The sequence below is a fragment of the Littorina saxatilis genome, linkage group LG7 (assembly GCF_037325665.1).
Source record: "Littorina saxatilis isolate snail1 linkage group LG7, US_GU_Lsax_2.0, whole genome shotgun sequence".
In the NCBI taxonomy this organism is placed as follows: Eukaryota; Metazoa; Mollusca; class Gastropoda; order Littorinimorpha; family Littorinidae; genus Littorina; species Littorina saxatilis.
Genome location: NC_090251.1, coordinates 36,349,653 through 36,372,152, shown reverse-complemented (window position 1 = coordinate 36,372,152; position 22,500 = coordinate 36,349,653). Strand labels below are relative to the sequence as shown.

General features: G+C 43.6%; 1 protein-coding gene across 5 annotated transcripts in view; it reads left to right on the top strand.

Moving 5' to 3' along the window:
- Positions 1-22,500, top strand: part of LOC138971330 (transcription factor SOX-6-like) — a 328,814-nt gene that overhangs the window by 225,117 nt on the left and 81,197 nt on the right. For all 5 annotated transcript variants that reach the window (XM_070344051.1, XM_070344050.1, XM_070344053.1 and 2 more), the window contains one exon: positions 7,712-8,456. In XM_070344051.1, the coding sequence (XP_070200152.1) occupies positions 7,712-8,456 (745 nt within the window). The remainder of the gene's footprint in view (positions 1-7,711; positions 8,457-22,500) is intronic.

Sequence of the window (22,500 nt, the reverse complement as noted above, 5' to 3'; positions counted from 1 at the left end):
TCCAGTGTAGCCTTACGTCATTTCTGTACCCAACTGACTTTGTTTTCATAACTTCAGGTGCAAACTGTGTCCCTGCTCACAGTGCAATCCCTACCATTGCGTCGAAGCATGAGCTTTCTTGTGTGCCATTGTTCCGCGTTCACGACGGATGTTAAAACAAAAAGCACACTGTGTAACCTTTGCTTCTGTCTTTGAGTCCTTTGTACAACTGTACCGGGACGCTGTTGATGTTTCGCGTACAATTGCCGGACAATTTCGAAATTCTTTTGTCTGCGAGGCGAGAAAATAAAACACGCGAAAAGAAAACGGAAATCTCAGTGGCTTGTGGCTACACTGAAATATTCTACTTTGGGAAGCAAGACAGTCGACAAATAAAAAGGAGAAAAAAATAAATAAAAAGGTGAGGGAGAGAGAACTAAAAAGATGGAAGGAACAGGGTCGCAGAGAAAGAATAAAACGAACTTGAATAGACAAAAAGACAAGTAACAAAAAAGTTCTTCATTGCTTGTGGAAACATTGGAGCGAGCGAAGATGAGCCATTCTCAAAGCGAGACTGGTATTCTTACGCCACAATAGCGGACTATATTTTGTCAAGTGATCGGAACAGATACTGCGCTGGAAGCTTGTTTTTGCAGGACGCCCAGCGGCGGTTCCATCGCACCGTTTCCCCCCCTCTGGAAAAACACCCGCTTGAAAGCTCGGAGTGGCGTGTTTATTGTTAGCTTGCTGGCCCTTTGTGAGTCCGTCTTTTCTTGTCCTTTCTTTTTTTCTTACTTTTTTTCCTGCTTTTTTTTTCTGGCTTTTTTTCTGTGGATTTCCTTGTCTTTTTAAAGTATCCCCTTCAGTATGAGATTGTTGGCCTTTTTGTTTTTCTGTCCTATTCATTTCAGATTCTTTTTTGAGAAGTATTTTTCTCTTTTTGTAAAGTATCGTTTTGCTAGATTTAGACCTGTTGTGTCTATTCATATCCTCTTTGGGCAATGATTTTGTTTTGGTTTTAAAATGTTTGAGTCGACAGATACGGTTACTTCCAGAAAAAAGTTGAAGATGCGATGTTATTATGCCTTGCAACACTTCCTTCCGTTCCATGTCAAATATCACCAATAGAGTGATAACAGTTTAAGAAAAAGCGAAGTAATTTAGAATTCTCGTTTATTTCTCGACCAGCTTTCTCGTTTCAACATAGAAGAGCGAGGAGATATAGCAAGTTTTTTTCTCTCACGACAAACTGGTTTAAAAGTTTAACTCGTCAGTGAAATATATTCTAATTTATTAAGTCTTTCGTGTATTATCTGGTCATCGTTTTTCTTTCATTTCTCTCTACTTTTGTTTTTGTTTTTTTGTTTGTTTGTTGCCAAGCACATCATTCTGGGGCTTTAAATCAATAACATGCATCCGTCTACAATGTATCATCATTCATCCATCAACATTTATAATAAATATGTAAATGGCAAGTATACAAGACATATATATATAATATATATATATAGATATACAACATTAGGACATAACAGACAGACGGACATATAACATACCGTTCGCATACAAGTAACATGCAGATTTTAGTTTTTTTGTTTGTGTCATGCTTTGTAGCTTTGTTTTGTTTTTGCCGTTCGTCATGCCAACCAACACAAAAGAGTACCGAGACGTTACTTTTTCCACAGCTAGCCTTTCTTCCCTGTGTATATTCTTTCACCAACACTACATCTCCCTTTCCTTTTTCTTTTTCCCTCTGCGATCTTTCGCCTAGAACCAGACCGTCTTCCTTCCACCCCATAAACTTTTGGCAACAATGGGCTGCCATTGTGCGCCTTGTAGATGGTTATCCGTTCCACAGCAAGCATGTTGACATGGGCAATTTGTGACACTCTGCGGAAACCATACCCCGAGCTCTGGAACAAGGCGTCCAATAGAAGCATGGGGAGGAAAACTGAGAAGGGGGGTTGTGAGAAGAAAAATAGCTCCGCCAGTTTACACAACATGGGCTATCTACCGTCCCAGCTGCCTGGGCGAAGTCGAGGCTATCTCAGGAACGATTACCCAACAGACAATGTGTAAATTGTCACCCTTGCCGCGTTTTTGTCACACGTTAGTGCCGACCTGCACGTAGCGAGGATGCGAGGATTTTGAGTCATCATCCGGCTTCTCTCCAACCCCAATATCTCCTTCACACCCCCACCCCCCCATCTTGGTCTGTCTTTCTGTCTGTGTATGTCTCTGTCGGTCTATCTGTCTGACTCTGTCTCTGTCTGTTTCTGATTCTGGTTCTGCCGCTATCCCTCTCTGTCTCACTGTCTGTCTGTCTGTCTGTCTCTCTCTCTCTCTCTCCCTCCCCCTCTCTCTCTCTCTCTCTTCCCCCTCCCCCCTCTCACTCTCTCCCTCTCCCCCTCTTTCTCTCACACTTATTACAGGTAATTTCTTTTCTTCTTCCTTGCATTTCTCAAAAGAAAAGAATTCATCTGTTCTAATTTGTTTTCTTTTTGCTAGTGTTTTCTCGGAGATGAAATATTCCAGACCTTTTCACATGAAGCGTCCGGGGACGTTGAAGGATGAGAGAGATGGGGATAGGGGAAAGAGAGAGAGAGAGAGAGAGAGAGAGAGAGAGAGAGAGAGAGAGAGAGAGAGAAAGCAGAAAAGAGATTGAGGGGGGTGGGGGTGAAGAAACGTTGGATATACTGCAGATCAGGGGGGAAAAGAGTCTGATGTGACTGCCCGGATTGTTTGTGTACACTCGCTTGGCTGGGGCGAACAAACTCATCTTATCTGGGCTGGCATTAAATGATGAATAAAAGAGTCTCCGAGTAAAACTCACACACATTTTTGTCCTCCCTCGCCCTACATCTTTTTGTTTTTGTTTTTTAAATGTTTCTTCCTCCTGGTACTTTATCTTTCGCAAGATTTTTCTGCTGACACGATTTGACTTTAATTTCTTATGACTCCAGTGCGTCTGCTCTGTTGTTGCTTAATTTACCCCTTCCATACCCCCTTCCGCTTACTCTCTTTTCACCCTCAACTAAACTTATTTTCATTCGCCGTGTTTCAGCGTTGAAAACATTTCTTGGCATTCAAATCCTTATGTCAGCATTTTGCTGGTAGATTTTATTTGGATTAGTCGACAAAATAGTTGCCAGAGAAAAGAGAGCCAGAGAGAGAGAGAGAGAGAGAGAGAGAGAGAGAGAGAGAGAGAGAGAGAGAGAGAGAGAGAGAGAGAGAGACGGAGAGTCAAAGGGTGAGAGAGAAAGAGTGAGTTAGAGAGGGAGAGAAAGAGAGACAGATATGCAGACAAGCAGACAGACAATTACAAACCTTGTTAATCAGTTGTTTTACTAATAACTGATCATCTCCAAGACAAAAGCCTTTGGCACAAATGGTTTCATACAACAAGCCTCAGTTGTATCTTAAAACAATACCGACCCCTTAAAGAAACTGCACAGAACAATCGCTCCGGCAGCCAGTGAGGAGATGAGAAAGCGAGCAGACTAGTGTCATCACCACCTCTCAGTGCCCGGCATGAGCTGTCCCTTGACAATCACAATCATTGTCAGCCATGCTGCTCCCGCTGCTTCAGCGTTACCCCAAAATGGGCGCCTCGATACACGAAACCCCGCAGCCAATATTCACTCGAGAGCCATTCCTTTTTTTGATGGCATCTGCGCTATTCTTGCCTGCGATACGGCCAGGATAAATCGCAGAGATTGCAGGAACGGAGAAAAGCGCAGTTTTGACATCGCCGTGCTCAAAATCCTGCGAGAGATAATGATTGGCCTTCGACCCTCTTCCTTCTCCTCCTTCGTTGAGAAGAAGATGCAGGGGAGAGAACTCGCTGCTCTATCAGCACGCAGGTTGCGGCCCTTTCCACGGCAGTATCGGGACAGCTATCACCAGAGGGGGCTGTTGCATGAGGGTGATGCTGGCGGCTGTAAGCAGCCATTGTCTCCCCCTTGTCACCACCTCTCATCCATCTCCAGGAGAGAAGCCTTCCTCTGGGTGCACATCTGGTCGTGCACGTCGTCAGAAGGGAGAGACTGTGGAACCCACTTGTTGACACCATGCTTTCTGAATTTCTGTTCATAACGTCCAATGTAAGACTTCATCTCTTTGAGACCCGATTTTTCAGACTTGTTTGAGTTTGGTTTTTGGGGGTTGGGGGGTGGAAAGGGGGTGCGAATGGCTTGGGTGGAGTCGTTAGTCCCCACCCTGGGTCTGATGTGTCTGAAACATCTCCGCGCGGAGGGGTTTTGCAGCCAGCGCAGTGAAGATAAAGAGGGAACATTTTCTCGGCTCGCGCGGCAGCAAGAAGGATGTCTCTAGACTATCCCAGCCTTTTCCATTTTCTGCTCGTAACGTCTGTGATTTGACCATCATCTTCAAACTACCTCTTTTTTTAAAGTCCTTGTTTTCTCAAACTTTTGGCGGTCTTTTAGGATCCCGTGTTCTTAGTTCTCTGTAGACATACCTTCACGTTGAAAACTCCGTGTACTTTATAACCTATAGTTTTCTCAGATTCTGGCGGTCTTAAACAGAGGTGCTACTGTAGTTCTTCCAAGGAAAAAAAGTGCCTGTTGAGGGGAAAAGATTGTTCACCGGTGCTTGAGTTCTTTAGGGCCTAGATTCTTTCGCGCCATTTCCTTTCTTCGAAGATTACGGTATGAATGGATGCAGTGATCCCAAGGACACTGAAGATGTCGAGTCGTCTTCTTACACGATTTTGTGTGAATGAATTGAAAAGAACTGCGTTGAACGGCAAGTTGAGTGTTGCGTAATTTCGGTGTTTTTTTGTTTGCAAGATTACGTACGAATTAAAAACAAACAAGAAACAAACAGGAATCAGTGTTGCACTAGTTTAGAAACAAGATTGGACGATGTTTGAATGCCAACAAAACTTGTGGAACGGAAAAGCTGGATGATTACCTAGGGGGGGGGGGGGGGGGGAGCAATGGTATTGCGATTTCCATTTAATCTTGATAACGAGCGTTACAACTGGGTGTTTGTTCTGTTTAAAATTTGCCACGCGCTTCACTTGCCTGTAAACAACTGCATATTGTTCTGATCTGGTCCAGAAATTGTACTTGTAGATAGAGAGAGGAGGTTGTGTTTATCTCTTAAAATTAAAACCCCATTTACTACACTGCTATTTGTTTCCCCACGTTTCCCTTTCATCCAAAAGCGACCTTTTCTACGTAGATGTTTGTGACTCAGAAGTTAATCGCTGACCAGCATAAAAGCAGGTGTAAAAATATTGATGGATGGATGGAGGACAGATGACTTGGCTGCATGGTTGGTTATATGCACGAGTTTGCCTGTTCCGCGCATCAACTGTGCGACGTGCATAATTATTGTGCTTATTGCAATCCTCCGATGCGCCTTTAAAGTCGAGGTATGCTAGGGAAAACAAAAGTTTGCATTGACATAGAAGTGCGTTTATATACCGTTCTCAAAAATAAATAAGAATATTAGGAAAACCTAGGGAATTGTTCACTCAACCGTAATTTCGGAACCTCCCACGGCTGTGCATGAGTTTATAGCCACTGGTACAAATCTGTGGCTATCGAAAATCTCTTCACTACATCGTCTAACCTGAACCATAACCTTTCCTTTTGAACTGGATCCGAACGAGAGAATAGTGAAAAGAGGAAGCAAAAGAACAGCATGCAGGCATCAAAGATTGCAAAAGATTCTCTCTACTTTTCGATTCTCTGTCAAAACTGACTCCCACCAACTCTCTCTCTGTCTGTCTGTCTGTCTGTCTGTCTGTCTGTTTCTCTCTCTCTCTCTCTCTCTCTCTCTCTCTCTCTCTCTCTCTCTCTCTCTCTCTCTCTCCCTAAAATCTCCATCCTTCTGTAATAAAGTTTAATCAGTCAATCTCTCTCTCTCTCTCTCTCTCTCTCTCTCTCTCTCTCTCTCTCTCTCTCTCCTCTCTCTCTCTCTCTCTCTCTCTTCTCTCTCTCTCTCTCTCTCTCTCGTCTCCCCACGCAGTGAGATAAGATTGTCTCCTGTTGCCCCCAACACGGGGTTGCACCACTTGATTGGAAACAATTGGTACAAGCCCTGGCGCTTTGGATGGATAAGAGAGGCGGGGATGAGAGGGGGTGGGGGTGCTGCGTTGAGGGTTGGGACAAGATGAGGGCAGAGCGTGGGGGTTCGGCAGGAAGGGATGAGGGGTTGCAAGGGGATAAGCTGGCTATGGTTGGGTAAGAAGGAAAATAAAAAATCAGGAATTGAACATCGAGATACGAAAAGAGGTTTGTGTGGAAGTTGGGACAATAAAGCTAGGAAGCCTTAGGCTTGGAAAACAATCCAAGGCGCTTGCAGGGGGGTAGACTTGTTTCGGGCCCGGTTGTTTGTGAATAATTGTTGGCATAGTCCAGGAGGTCGACACTAAAACAAAACTAAATCGGGATCACTGTGATGCAGTAGAGAAGGAAATAGGATTTATTAACTTTTATTGTACAAACATTTGGAAACAAAATTATGACATAATCCGAAACTAGATCTGTAACCAAAGAAAACGAAATAAAGGTCAAACACCCTTCAGGTATTGAAGACGACGCTGGGATAGGGGGTTGAGCGGCGGGAGTCGGGGGAGGGGGGGGGGAGGTCGTGGTGGTTAGTACAATGTAATAGCATAAGAAAGAATGAAAACTCGCGATGAACAAAACGCAAAAGAAAGTGGACGGTGAGTGAGAATGGTAGAGAAAGCTGCCGATAAGATGAACAAAAGAAGACAGGGATTCAGTAGCGGGGCTACAGGATGTCTCTCGTCAGACCGTCGTGGTTGATAAGATTGCAGTGAAGAGGCTTCTGTTGCGCTCCTATACCTCCCTGCCACACGCAGTCAGACCGCAAACATGGCTCGAGAAAGTGGAGACTGCTTGTTGTAGTCCTGAAGATGGAGTTGCCGTGAGAAATCTTTTCAAGGTCTATATTTTTGATTTTTCACCGAGGTAGATGCAAAGGGGACGCTGAAAGGTAGGGTAGGATTTGGCTGAGGTGGGAGAATTTGTTTTGCGAGTGGAGGAAGGGAAAGTAAAGAGACAAGAGTTGCTGTTTTTGTTTTCTTTAGTTCAATTGTGTGTTTTTTATTTTGCTCTGTTGGTGGGCAGCCTGTTTTGGGTTCTTTCCTTCTTTCTTCGTTCATGTCTTCTTTCGATTTTTAACACCCACACGCACCACAAACACACTCACACACAACACTCGGACATGTTAATCGGCAGTATAATATTTTCGGATACCACCTTATTGTTGAAACGAGAAGATGGGAAGGAAATTGGTAACATGTCCAAAACAATGAAATAGGGGTACTGGAAATACCAGTAGTGACCAACGTGTGAAGTTTCCAGGCGGGTCCGCATCTCCGATTGCTGGACACACTGTTTGACCATTAGGCTCTAGACAACGCCTGCTGTTGTCTATCGTATTATTTCTCTCTGCTTCTGCTGGTCTTTTCTGCTTTGCGTTCATCTGTTCATTCTTTGACGGTGTGAAGGCGTATGTCTAATAGTTTTGGTTTGGTCATTCCTGTGTCACCAAAAGCATGTCTCCTAACTTTTGTTTGGCCATTCGTGTGTGTGTGTGCAGAAGTGTGTCTCCTAACTTTTGTCTCGACTTGCCTGTGTGCAGAAGTATGTTTTTGAACTATTTGTTCCCCGTCTTGCTTGTGTGCACATAATTATGTCTTCTAATTCTGGTCTCGACTTGCCTGTGTGTGCAGGAGTATGTCTTCTAAGCGGAAGAACACCCCCACCAAGTTAGCCAAGGAGGACGGGTCAGCCACGGGGCTGGAACGCCAGATCCTCGGCCCTTGCAACCTCTCAGCCACCTCCCCTGAAGACCCCTCCCTGCGCTGGGGAGACCCTCCCAAGGACCTTAAAGACCACAGCCCCTTTGACTCGGGCAGTCTCACGCCTTGTGACCAACTCACTGACAACGACAACAACAACTCGGACGCTCGGGACTGCGCTGATTCCGGTTCTGAAGAGCCCCCTACCAAGCTTCGCCGTGTGTCTCAGGACAGCGAGAGTGGCGTAGGTGAACCTGGTCTGGACAGGGATGCGGAGAACAACCTTCGCGACGACCTCCAGGAAGAAGACGGAGCAGCAGGAGGAGAAGAAGACGGCGAAGAGGGCAGTCTGAGTGACTCGCAGTCTAGCGTGCTGAACAACGAAACGAACAACAACACTACTTCCACAGGTCTGAACGGAGCCGCCTCCGCTCTACCTCCCGCTTCCAAAACCTTAGCTCCGGGTTCCCAAAGGAAATCCATGGAGAGTGTTCTGAGGAAGCTGAACCTGCGGACAGGGGCGGACAACCCAGACATGGACCAGGGCAAGGTGTACAACAATGTGCACGCCGTGCTGGCTGGCGAAAGCAGCCTGACAGAGAAGGAGCAGCAGATCAGCGAGATGATCGCCCAGCTGCAGAACATCAAGGAGAACCTCAACAGACAGAAGGGCGAGGTGAGCAGTGTTTGTTAGGATGTTGTGTGGGGATAGAGGGATGGTGTGTTGAGCTAGGTTTAGGTGGGGGAGTGGGTGTCTGTCTGTTTGCCGTACTGTATACATGTCTGTCTGTCTGTCTGTCTGTCTGTCTGTCTGTCTGTCTGTCTGTCTGTATATGCGTGCGCGTCCAGGCGCATGTCAGTATTTGTTTGTATGTCTGTGTTTATCTCTGTGCATGTATCTCTGTATCTGTATGTCTGTCTGTCTGTCTGTCTGCGAGGATCCGTCTTTCTCAGTGTCTCATGGTCCGTCTCTGCGTACCTCCAACGACCTGTTTGCGTGTGTTAACGTTAAAAAGTGATTACATATCGTAGATTTTTGTATAAGTGCCATATCTTCAATGCCAAACCCATTTTAAATGTTCGTTTGATACATTTGGTGCAATTTCATTAGATCGCTTCACCAGAATAGCCCGATGCACCTTTAGATTTGTAGTCAGCAGTCAGTGGTTGGTCCAGCTGCTTGGAAGAGGGAACAAAACACTGGCAGCAAACAATTAGAGCAAATTAATACTGTGGCACACAATGTTGGCGTCCTTTTCTTCAATTAAATTGGGGTATCAACTATAGTGACATTCTTTGAATCGTTCCCGAGTTGTGTTCTTCACACTTCATATCAGTGAAATTAATTAACATAATGTCTAAATTGTAAGACTTGTGTTTTAAATGATTCTTTATTATTGAGTCTTGTTTCCATGGGTATAGGTATGTTGTTCCTTTCCCTAAAAGATTGAACGTGCACAGAGAACCTGACAGTAATGTCAGCAATTCCAACATTTTCAGGCTGCAACATTAACTATTAAAAGGTGTTTTGTACCTGGCTAATTCTCACCTCCAGTCACACACACACACACACACACACACACACACACACACACACACCTTCCTCTCCGAGCGCTGAACAGCACGGCGCTGGCTTGGTGTTTATTTATTAGCGCTCCCGGGTCTTTTAGCTCTTGTAACTCTTTCAGACTGGTGAAACTCTTTTGTTCTGCGTCGGCACCCCGGCGACAGGTGTGCTCAGCACACAATCCCTCCGCCAAATCAGGAGAGAGAAAAAGTTATGTTTGCCTTCTCGTATGCACCTCTCCCATCAGGACAGCGAGAATTCCCCGTATGCGATTTCGGGCAATAAGCTTTGTTAGAGATCTTTCCTTGTTTCATCTGCCCCTGTTTATTTTCCATCGGGGTTTTAGACATTCCCACCGTCACAGGGGAGGTGGGGTTACTTTCTGTCTGACTGTTAGCCGTTCTTTGAATTTTGGTGCAGAGAGAGAGAGAGTGAAGACATGAGATAAATTAGAGAGAAGGGCGAGGAGGGGGAGAGAGGGGCGAGAGAGAGTGAGGACAAGAGAGAGGGACTGAGACAGACAGACAGACAGAGAGTGGGATGTGAGAGAACAACAATTAAAAAGTGAGAAAGGAAGGAAAGAGAGAGAGAGAGACTTTTGACTTTTGGGAGAGAGAGAAAGAATCAAGAATCAGAATGTTTTATTCGCGAAAACACATGTTTATAGCGAAAGGGTGTTGTGGGGTTGGGATGTCGAAGTACAAAGCTTTCTATATACCGAAGCATGCACGATCGCGCAGAGTTCTCGCTACTGGAAGTCCGATAGAGAGTCCACTGCATTTGTCAGAGTCAGGGATACCTTGACTCACACTGCACACCAATACCATGCATCATAACATCATGATTTGATCAGTCCTTCAGTCTTTTGTTTTCTTCCCTGTGGTGACAGATATTGTGTGACGAGAACATTAAGAACCAGCATTAGAGAACCAAGAATGAAAACATCACGGTGTTTGAAACTGTTCATCCTAAGTAAAAGCGGACTACGCGAGACACTATTCTCAGATCTTCTTCCAGTTCTTCTTTGTACAATTCAGCGTACCGATCTTTGCTGATCGGGGGCAATGTCCGAAGACACGACATGGCATGTTTCTGAATCTTGGTCATGTTGTCTGACTGATCGAAGAACCAGCGTTTACGATCTGTGTTGAAATCATACATGAGCACAACATCATCACTTTTGCAGTACAAACTCTGGGTGCCAATATGTTCTTCAAATACAACAGTATCAAAAGATTCATTTCTTCTTCTATCGCGGAGAAGTCTTTGTTTACGGCGGTCTCTCAGTTCACTAGCCAGCAGCTTGATGTGTCTGATGTCAATACCTCTTTCAGACGTTATCTTTTCCATGTGTTCCAGACTCTCACTGTTGTCGTCTGTCTGATTTACCGCACTATCAAGCGAACAGTCTTTGGTCTGCCAACCACTTGCGCCCAAACACATGGTGTCGTCTCTATTGTTTACATGTTCCTCTCCACTGCGCCTGGTGTAAGTGGCAGGCGGTGGGTCTGTCTCACGTGCAGAGCGTGGCGTGTCAACACAGGAATGTGTACTGTCATGTTGTGACGGAGGCATGAACTCAGGGGTGGCTAAAAATAGACCGCATGGCGAAGTATGCCTACTGTCAACAATGTTATCACTTGCCTTATTTTCTTGTTCCTGTCTTTTGTTTGATTCTGTGGAGCACTGTGTCACAATGTTTTCTGTTCTTGTTTCGTCAGTCCGTGAAGTAGCACGCCTGTCTTCTGCCCTTTTCTTGTCGCGGCGTATCTGTGACGGGGGTTTGCGTCTCCACGCGCCCACTGGTAATGTCGGCTCGCCATCTTGTTGGTCTGCGGAGTTGAAGCGAAGCACGACGACAGGTTTGTCGCCTTCGCCCGTCACCTTCCAGGAGATTAGAGCGTGGTCCGCGATAATGGTGGTCAGAATAGACTCCACAGTTTTAGGTAGGCCTAAAACTGACATCTTAGTGGCTGTTGTTGCTGAAAATGTCGAACTTTTGACACAGCAAATGTGTTCGTGTCTTGCCACAGCGACCACCGGAAGTCGAGAGAGAGAGAGAGAGAGCGAAGAAAAGTAAGAAATATAAATAAATCTTATTAAACACTCTTCGACCCCTATTGTGTGCAAAAGTGTGGAGGGGGAGTTAATAAAAATGCCATTGCCTGGGAGGGAGTGGATCTGCTGGGCGCCCATCGTAGGTATAGTGGGGGCATTTGAGAAGAATGTGTAGCGGTTGCATGTCCGGATATATCAGATGGTGTAAGCCGAGATACATTGTGGAAAGGCAATAGCTGACAATGGCAGCTGGCGTTAGGGCGTCAGCTGCAAGGAATTTGGCCATCAAGATTTCGGGTTTCAATGCAAGACTTATCTTCTTGCCGTAATTAGTTCTTAATGAGCGCTGGAGACAAATGCATTATTTCAAGATAATTTTCATCATTGTCTGTACTGGAAGTATGACAGTTGATTAGATTCGTAATTATCAGTCTTGTGTCTTCTTGTAGCAACCTAACTTCCACAAAACTGAATTTAACAAAACATCTTTTGTTTTAGAGCTGTGTGTTTACGAAGTCTGCTGATCCATTGAATTAAGTAAGATTTGCGTCACAGAAAACCGTGTGTTAACAATAATTTTATTTAGTTTTTTTGTTGTTGCTGAGGGGGGGGGGGGTTATTCTGTTTCCAGAGAAAGTAGATTGTGGTTCATCACGTACAATCTGCATTGCCAAATATTAGAAAGGACATAGAAAAAATGTTCTGTTTTTGTCTGCAGTGCAAAAAGTAAAGCAAAAGAAAGCCCCGTTTATTTGGCGCTAGAGTGAGTCACAGATACGTTCTGAAAGACGGACATGAACGGAAGTGATGATTATGACATCATGGCACAAAAAGATCTGCTTTTGTGTAGTGGGGTACTGTTTCCTCCCAGTGGCTAATTTTGTTTATCGCGAATAATGACACTTCCTGTGTTCTTATCGCGTGAGCCTGATAAGTCCGATGATGTTAAGTCAAAGCACGCCCAATAACGAACACATTGTTTTCCCATTCTTTGTAGTTGTGGGTTTAACCCACTTCGACATCTCTCTCTCTCTCTCTCTCTCTCTCTCTCTCTCTCTCTCTCTCTCTCTCTCTCTCTCTCTCTCTCTCTCTCTCTCTCTCTCTCTCTCGCTCTCTCTCTCTCTCTCTCTCTCTCTCTCTCTCTCTCTCTCTCTCTCTCTCTCTCATTTTTAGTCTCTGGCTGTCTATTTATCTACATCAAAAGAACAAAAAGAAAGGGAGATAAAGAACTAAGTCATTAGTACGCACGCACGCACGTACACACACACAAACACACACTCAAACAAACACACACACACACATATCTAGATATATATAATTTTATATATATATACGCACGCATGCACGCACGCACGCACACTCATGCACACACTCATCTGACAACTTCAACAACACAACTCGACAATTAAACTAGAAATACCACAGAAAGCAACCAGCAAAAGCCAAGAAATGAAACTCACGTGACACAAACGTAACGGGGGTTTACACAAACCTTAATTGACCCTCCCCCTGTCCCTCCCCATCTCATTAAAGACGCCGACACAACAGTAACGCAACAGGAGACCAGATAAAAGAAATCGTCTGCTAAGTTTGGGTTCTCTTTCCAGCCTTTCTCTGCACACAAAAACAACATCTGGATTAAGAATAGGTTTCTCTCTTTCCACACAAAAGAAGAGGCACTTTAGCTAGCTGTGTCAGTCCCTTCCTCTTACCTTTTCCCCTCCCATTACGATTTAGAAAAGAAAAAAAATAGTGAAGTACATTGCATTTTAATTTAACTGTTTCCTCCAGCTGTTTCTATTTTCGTTATGACCTTGCACTGTTTTCCCCTAAATTAATCTATTTTCATTTCTCATTATATTTTCATTAGAACCTTGCACTGTTTTTCACTGAATCCTTATCTTTCTCTATAACTCAGAATCACTAAAAAAAAAAAAAAATTCAAAAAGGAGTAATTTCCCAAGCAAAACTGATGAACAGTGAACTTTTACTGTTTTTGACAAGTGTTTATATTCTCTTTTGTAATGCAGAAACAAAAAAGCTGTGAGCTTCAACTACTTCCAAATGTGTATGTTTTTTTATTCCCCCCTCTGCTTCTTTACCTCTGTAAACTTGTAGAGCTAGTTATTTTTCGATAATGACCCAGCAACCAAACAAATAACGAGCCAGCAACAGCCTGAATCCTCGATAGTGCAATGGGTTGAGAAGCTGTTCTGTTTCGGTACTACTTTTGCGACTGAAAAGTTCCGAACGCTCTAATGTACGAAGTATACATTTCTGGAGCAAACAATACAAACATACCGCATTTAAATTAACAACTACAGGCCCGAACACATGAATCTCCATATAAAATCCATGAGTTCGGTTGTTTTCTGAATCTAGATCTGCCGTGCACAAACCGTTCATCACAAGCAAATTCCCAACTCATACTCTCGCGACAAGAGTAGTTCCCCTTCTTTTAACGCAGTTTCTTCGACAACACTGACTGCAATCCGACGGTCAGTTTTCAACAATATTTCATTTTATAAACAGATCACACGCAACCAAATGCACACATCTCATCAATTTAAACAACATAAAGCGGTTTCATACACTATTTTCCCCAGAAAACTGAACTTCATACAGTAATTAACGTTGGAACACGGGTGCAAAAGTTCCTCTGCTAGTCCCATTTGACGAAAGAACATTATCCTAAGCGATACTAAAACATAAACAGAACACACAATATCTGCCTTTACCGCCACAGCAGAATAACAGCATATCTGTGTACTTGATTTTAGTCCAAAACAGGAAAACTGACAAGAAGTGTTAACAGAATGGAATGATTTGCACGGAACTATACAACCGCGCATTAATCGATCGCCTGCGCAGGTTGACTGGTTGAGTGATTCGGATTCGATCAAACTTTCGCACAAAAACTCCTGTTTTCTTTGAATAACTGAAGAAAGGAGGAATAAAGAGGTTACACACCTCGTCCCAGTAATTATTAAAATTAATGGTCTCAGTTCGCGGTCATGAAAAAGCTCGCTGAAGCTCGCATTTTTCATGATCCGCCAACTTCGACCATTATTTTTAATAATCACTGAGACTCGGCATGTAACCTCTACGTCTAGGGCCTACTCCTTCGGGCACGAGGCAAAAACACTTTTCTGAGCTACCGTAAGACATTACTCTCTTCAATTTTTGATTTGTTGAAATTAGGAAAGTGTTTACTTTGAGACCATTTTTGTCAGCTCAAATTCCAAAAGAATTATCCTTTTTAATTTCAATTTTTTGCATTCTGAAATGGACACTAAGTAGTCTTTTTGTTTCAAAGAAAGCCGTGTTTTTGTACGTAAACGCATGCGTGTGGACTTCTCTGAGAGTGTGCTCTTGCGTTTTAACAATTACACAGTCGAATATCTGCGTGTGTAGCACAGTATTTACATCATTAGCTTACGTCATTCTCAAACGACAATAGCTAACGACCAACGCAGAGAAGCAACACCCTGGCGAAAGACACTCCCTCTGCGGAAGCACGTGCGAACAATAAAGGGCTGGGGAACGCAGGGCTGAAAAAGCGCCCTGACAATTATTTTACTCCACAGACTCTGCAATCCTCATTCCACTTGCCCAATGACTGCACATGCGCGCAGCTGTTGCGTGGTTCGCCTGCCCAGGTGCCCGTGTTTTCCTTCCTTCCGCAACAATGAGTTCCCCAGGGCCCGCAACTGAAAATAATATACCGAAATGAGAAATCTGGAAAGCGTTTCACGGATTTTGTTTTTGTATTGTTGCTGGACACTCTGATTTCTGCGAATGCGGCGTGTGAAAGACGGAATGGTTGTTTTTGTCTTCAAATTGTTCGTTCAGGAAAACGAATGTGTTTGCTTACAAAATGTACGTTTATTCACGCCTTTGATTGTTTGCATAATTATGTACGGTTCCGGGGAATGCCCAGATTCGCCTCATTTGTTCTCAGATTAAGAAACAGATGGAAATATCCGTTATCGTTTTTTTCCTGCGACAATAAAAGCAGTCACCGGCGTTCTCAGTGCAATTTATTTCCCGTAAATCAAAAATCATACACCTCTCAAAACAAGCCCACATGGGAGTGTTCTTGTTAGAAAGTGTCTGTCTTCTGGCATGGGAGAATTCCTTGGGGATTATCTCCCTGGCCTCACCCCCTACCCCACCCCCTATCTCCTCCTTGACTGTTGTCACGTGGTCTCTTTCTTCCAATGAGGACTCCGTTTTAACAACCGCCCGCTCCCCGTCACCTAAACGTCGAAGCGAGTAGAATGTCAAGAAGATTCTCTCAGCCTAATTTCGTACAATGGCTTTACTTGGAGCAGGAAGTCATCCCTCTAAACTTGGTTTTGTTGAGGCAAACGGCACCCAGGCACGGAAAATGAGAAAATGGAGATAACAAACAGTCCCCTCCCCAAAACACAAAATTAAAAAAAAAAGGGGGAACAGACAAAACGAGGCACGTGGAACAAACTAAAAAAGAAAGAAAAATCGGTTGGAAAAGAAAAGAGATGCGGTTATCTTTAAAGGTTTTTTGTTTTAGCGGGGCAGGATTTGTTTTGAGGTTTGCTTTTTTTCTAGAAAGGAAGGCAGGCCACGTGTATGTAATTTGCTGATGTCACTGTAGGATTGCCTTGCGTTGCCTAGAATATTCCTGTCAGTGTCATAACTTTATTTTTTTTCTTTCTTCTTTTTTATGATTTTTTAGTTCAGCGGGCCAATCAAAACTTAATGTATGACGCCTGTGCACATATTCAGTAGAAGAAACTTGGCGAAAGGTAACTAAGCGTGTTTGTCTGGAAAGATCGAGTGAGGTCGCATATCAATAGACAGAAAAATGAAGCAGAAGGGAAGGAAAAAATAAGAAAACCAATGACAAAAACAGAACAGAGCGAAGAAAAGACACAAAAATACACAGAAAAAAAAACAGAAAAAAAAACCGTTGAATCATCTCGTAATAATGACCAATAAGGATACAGATGTTGCCAAAAACAGTGTAACTGGGGAAAACGGATGAGTTGAGAGGGGAGAAGGGGCGGCGGGGGAGGGGATGTTATTATTGGAGAGGGGCATGTCCATAACCACACCCTGCCTAAAATAGCGCGCCACTTCAAGCCTTTCTGGTTCTCGCTTCATTCAGAATAATTATGTAAATGAGACCATTCAGTGTGGCAACCGTCGACGCACTCCCCGGCCTCCTCCCTGTAAAGCACCAGCGAATTAGACAGCGATTTTTTTTAAATTTGTCCAGTCACAAAACAAGCCGTGTAACGCATTAAAATTCATTGTTTGAACCAGAAAATCATACCCGCAGCAAAGTCAATAATATACCAAGTTAATTAATTATCTAGATAACCGATCTGAGACATTACACACACACACACACACACACACACACACACACACACACACACACACACACACACACACACACACACACAAACACACACACACACACACACCAGCCACATGCGTCCCAAGACTGTATGTAGTTAGGAGAACAGTTGGCGACACCTTCTACATGTATCTAGATGTCACACAACGGAGTCGCAGTGTATCCGAGGGTTTCAAGTCAGCACTTGAATGTGAGCCTTCATCTCTGACGTTAACCGCGGTTAGCTAGACCTCCGAGTTTGCATAGTGTGTGTGTGTGTGTGTGTGTGTGTGTGTGTGTGTGTGTTTGTGTGTGTGTGTACCTGTGTGTGTGTGTGTGTGTGTGTGTGTACCCCCGTTTCCACAGGTTTGGTTGCCTAAATCACCATAAGGCAACCATCCACACGTGGATGGCAACCTAAACTCTGGATGACAACCTAATTGTGTGGATGGTCGCTTCATTTAACACCGTTAAATTGACTTTTTTGACGGAAAGAATGTCATAACAATGTTCAAAATGACATTCTTTCCGTCCTCTATAGGCGACGAAATAGGTCAAATTTTGTGCATTTTTTAGTGCAAAATTCTTCGATGCCGGAGCGAGTACTGCACCCAGTGCTGTTGTAGTGCAAGTGCACTAGAAAGGCACTACACCCAGTGCCGCCTCTTAGGTAACCATCCACACTTTAGGTATGTGTGTGTGTGTGTGTGTGTGTGTGTGTGCTCTTATAAATATGACGCATAATAACGGGCGTTTGCCTCTTTCTTCAATAGCAAACGTGACATTGTAACTTCAGCAAAACGTTTTGAATTCAGCTTCTTTATAATCAGTCAAACTTTCTGAGCTTTTCTTTAGAGCTGAGCTTTAGTGTAGTAATTTAATTCGTCAGCTACAAAAGATGCAGTCTCCGCTAACCTTACGAGTCTAGTTTCACCCTCACGTAATTCTATGTAGCTCCCCAAGCATCATGTCTTTTTTCGACGAGGTTCACAGAAGCTGGAAAAGGAGTGAGTGTCGGCCGTATGACTGGCGCTTTAGGCCACAATCAGCCGGGGTCATCAGGCTGAAGTGGACCCTCTTGACACGGCGTGACCCGCGCACAGTGAGCTGCCCCTTGCCAGCAGTCTGATGGGGCCATGTGTGCTGATTTGACTCAGCTCTGTGGATGCTCTGCTGGGCTTGTCCCTCTCTCTTCCTCTCTCTCTCGTCAGTTGTTCAAGGTGTCTGTCCGTCGCCCTGAGAAGTTGACGCTCTGACTTTTTGTCGTGCACAGCAGGCTGATGGGGCCATGTGTGCTGATTTGACTCAGCTCTGTGGATGCTGCTGTAGCTCTTCTTGTCCTTCTCTCTTCCTCACTTTTGTAGTTGCTCGAGTTGTGTCTTTCCGTCGCCTTGAGAGTTGACGTACTCTTGCCAGCAGTCTGATGGGGCCATGTGTGCTGATTTGACTTAGCTCCGTGGATGCTCTGCTGCTCTTCTTGTCCCTCTCTCTTCTATTCCTCTTGTTTGTTGTTCGAGTTCTGTCTTTCCATCGCCCTGAGAGTTGATGCTCTGACTTTTTGTCGTGCACATTCGGCTAACGTGGCCATGTGCGGACCTGCTTGAGATTTGTGTAGATGGTTCTTGATTTTGTCTCTCTTGTCTTTTTGGCAGTACGGACCTTTTTCTCACTTTTGGAAGTTAAATTCTTTCGCGACTCCAAGTCACTGCTCCTTTGATTACTCTTTGACTACCTTTTGGTGATGGAAAAAGGCGGAGGGAGCGGCATCGTGGTGGTGTTGGGGGGTCAGCCACTGTCACCAGTCTCATAATCATAACTGTTTTTGTTGTTGTTTTTCTGTTTGTGTCGCTGGCACGGGTGCGGCTGCTGCGAGTATCACCACAGTTATCACACCATTGTTAATTATTGTACGTTCAGCTCGATTCTGCACCAACCATGTGTTCAAGTTTGGCTTGAGATTGCATCCGCTTTCTTACCATAATAATCTCTGTTGTTGGTTAGTTTTGCTTGTTGCTCGTGTCTAAGGTTTTCTACTTTCTACCGTCTGTTGTTTATATCGTGTCTGCTTTCGATGTTCCAGTCTGTGCCTTTGTTTTCCATCATCTCGCGTTTTGGCTTGATTTCTCAGCCACAGACCAAAACGAAGAAAGAAAGAAAACATCTTTTGATTGTTTCTGCTATCACGGGATCAGCCATTTTTCAACTTTTTTGTTGGTTTCCATGGCTTCTGTCTTATCACCGCTCAAACAAAAAGAATTGAAAGTCTGGAATAATATCAACTCGCACACATACACACTAAAATGAGATCCATAACCCACACCCCGGGACTGTTTGTTTCTGATAGAAGTGGAATTCTATTACGAACCGCAGCCATAAAGCGTCAGTGAATTGTTATTTCTTACACTGCTTTCTCCTACGGCACAGCCGCATCTGATAGAAAGTGTATAAAACTAACACTGATGGGGGAGGGGGGAGAGACACAGAGAGACACACTGAGAGAGAGACAGAGACAGAGACATATAGAAAGACTGAGAGACTGAGAGAATACCATTGACGTGGTATCTGGGTTTTTTAATCATAATGCATCACGGAGGGACGCATTATAAAGAAACGGGGTTTTCTGGCAACAGAATGGCGTGGCATCACACAACCAAAACAGCAAAAGGGAGATGAAAAAGAAAAGGAAAAAATCGTCAGTAACAATGCCGTTCTCTAACCTAGCATGGGGAAGGGCTTTCTATCTAGTCTCACATTTCTGTCCAATGAAATCTTTTCAATACTGCTCTCCGCATCGTGAGACCTTTTCTCTGCTCTTCCTACCCCATTCTGAGATAATGCCCAACAAAAACATTGCGTTTTGTTCAGTCTTTGCTGATGCATCGGCTGAAGCCAGTCTTGCATGTTACATACGTCTTGTATTTATTATATACGACTGCCACCATCCATTTCAAGCGATAGCTATACTGGCTGACATTTTTCTACAACAAAACCAAAGCAATGTTGGAAGATCTATTTACCGTGCAAAGTACAGTGTCTATATATATATACTAAATTACTCTTAGCATTTATATTTGTTAACAGTTTGCATGATTCTGCCATATAATTATAATGAATTAATTTTGTCATCTCACCGACAGTATTAAAGAATCGGAGTTTTTAAGGAACCATCTTCCTTTCAGTTTGATACGTTAGTAGGTGGGTTTTTCGTTCAAGAGAACAAAACAGAAAATAAGATCGATGCTGAATTGGTCTCGCATTACCCTGTGGGTTCTCAACACTAGAAACAACAAAACAAAAAACAGTTTTGTCATCTACGGAGTTGGTGGTTGATATTAGCAAACTTAGGGTAAGCTCTTTGATATTAGTTCAGTGGTGAGCCACATCATGCCAACTACATTGAGTGCGATGACAGTCCTAACCAGTAGATTAATGTACACGGGGGCGTGAAAAGAATCTTAGCAATCAACATTCTCTAACAAAACATCCATGTATGTGCTATCGTGGTTGTGTGTGTCAGCTTTCTTCCCCCTTGTTCCCCTAAAAGCCCGACACTTTGATAACGCTTGAGGGGGGGGGGGGGGTGGTGCTCGCTATCGTGTCATCACAATTTGTTTGTGCACACTCATTCTTTGACAATCAGAAAAGTCTGCCTTTTATACCGAGGGCTTTTTTGTTGTTTCTTTTGTGGATGTTGATGGGGGTGGGGGGGGGGGGTTCAGAGGGTGAGTGTGTGTGTGTGTGTGTGTGTGTGTGTGTGGGTGAGTGTGTGTGTGTGTGTGTGTGCGTGTGTGTGTGTGTGTAGGTGAGTGTGTGTGTGTGTGTAGGTGAGTGTGTGTGTTTGTGTGTGTGTGTAGGTGTGTGTGTGTGTGTGTTTGTGTGTGTGTGTGTGCGCGTGTGTGTGTGTGTGTGTGTGTGTGTGTGCGTGCGTGTGTTTGTGATTGTGTTTGTTAGCTGTTCTGCTTTTATATTTCCTTATATCCTTTAATCATCTTTCTTTCTTTCTGTCTTTCTGTCTTTCTGTCTTTCTTTCTTTCTTTCTTTCTTTCTTTCTTTCTTTACACAAACACGAGAAGAATGCCGAAATCAGATTTATGATAGGGTAGTATGCTCTGTAAGATTCAGAAAGGCCGTCTGCTTGCTTCACAATGAGTTGTGAGTCTTCTTGTTCGTATGTGAGAAAAGTGCATGAGATTGTGTGCCGTACATAAACAAATTCAGAATTCCCAGGCGTTTCATGAAATATCTGATTCACAAGTATTGAGGTGTTTGTTTGGTTTAGGGAGTGGTGGTGAAAGAAATAATAAGAAAAGAGAATTGTTCTTTCTCTTTCTGCTTCTGAAGACTCCGCGAAATTATTTTTACACGCGGAAATGAACCTTAGTACCATCATCATGATCTGCATCCTCCTCCTCTTTCTGTTTCTGTCTCTCTCTTTCTCTGTCTCTTTCTTTCTCTGCTTAAATCCCCATTTTGAAATATCGCAACAACAGACTTCCAGATCTATAACACGATCATAAATTATGTGTTCTCTGTTTGCATGTCTGTCCAGTGTCCTGTCCCCCCATAAAGCATATCAACTCTACCTGTCCCAAGATAGGCCAATTGGTTCTAAGAGGACGTTAAAACTAATTATTATCATCATCTTTCACTGTCTCTCTATATCTGTCTCTGCCTGTGTGTATGTCTCTCTCTCTTTTTTTATCTCTCTCTTTCTCTCTCTATCTGTTTCTGTCTGTCTGTCTGTCTGTCTGTCTGTCTCTCTCTCTCTCTCTCTCTCTCTCTCTCTCTCTCTCTCTCTCTCTCTCTCTCTCTCTCTCTCTCTCTCTCCTCTAGTTATATTTAGCACATCACGTTGTTCTTGTTGTATCCGTTGTTTCCTAAAAACATAGGGTTTTTTCTCTCATTTTTGACGATGGAACCGCCAAATTTTTATCTGAAAAGATTAATGTTTCATTTTGGATCTGTTTGAAATGTTTGATGAAGTGTCTTGCATCTTCACGGGGAATATTCATTATCAATCTGCGTCCCTCTTGAGTTCACGCGGAAGGCAGCCAATTTTCTCCGCTCATTCTTGCATATCACAAAGACAAGAACAATGTTTTTGTCTTCCCATCTCTGTTCTCTGCAGTTTCTTCTTCCTTTTTCTTATCGGGAACATATTTTTTCTTTCGAATTTGAACTTTTGCTTCAAAATGATGGAGCTGTTCAACGACAAGAAATCTTTAACGGAGTTCACTTTCCACAAAACTCGCAAGGTAATATATGGCATTCGTTGTCTGAACCGCCCTTAAAAAAAATTAAAACAAATAAAAAGATAAATAAAAAAATAAATAAATGATCAATAAATAAATAAATACATAAATAATCTGTTGTTAATTACCCGTGACCAGTTAAGCAAAGGTATAGTGACCTATTGAATCAATTTGATAACTTGATTTTAATCGGGGGGGGGGGGGGGGGGGCTGTACAGTGCAGTCAAATTCCGCACACATGACACGTTAACAATTTCTTCTCCGGTATTTTCAAACTAAAACTGTCGAAAACCCGGGAAATTCCGGTTCCGAAATCGTATAATTTTTATATACTTCTGTTGTAAAAGTTTCCACAAAGACATTATTCTTGCTTCCTGCTAACCTTTTTTCCCACTCAAGGACGCGAGATTAGGGGGTGGGAGTTTAAAGGTTTCAAGTTCATTATGGAGACAGACGCAAC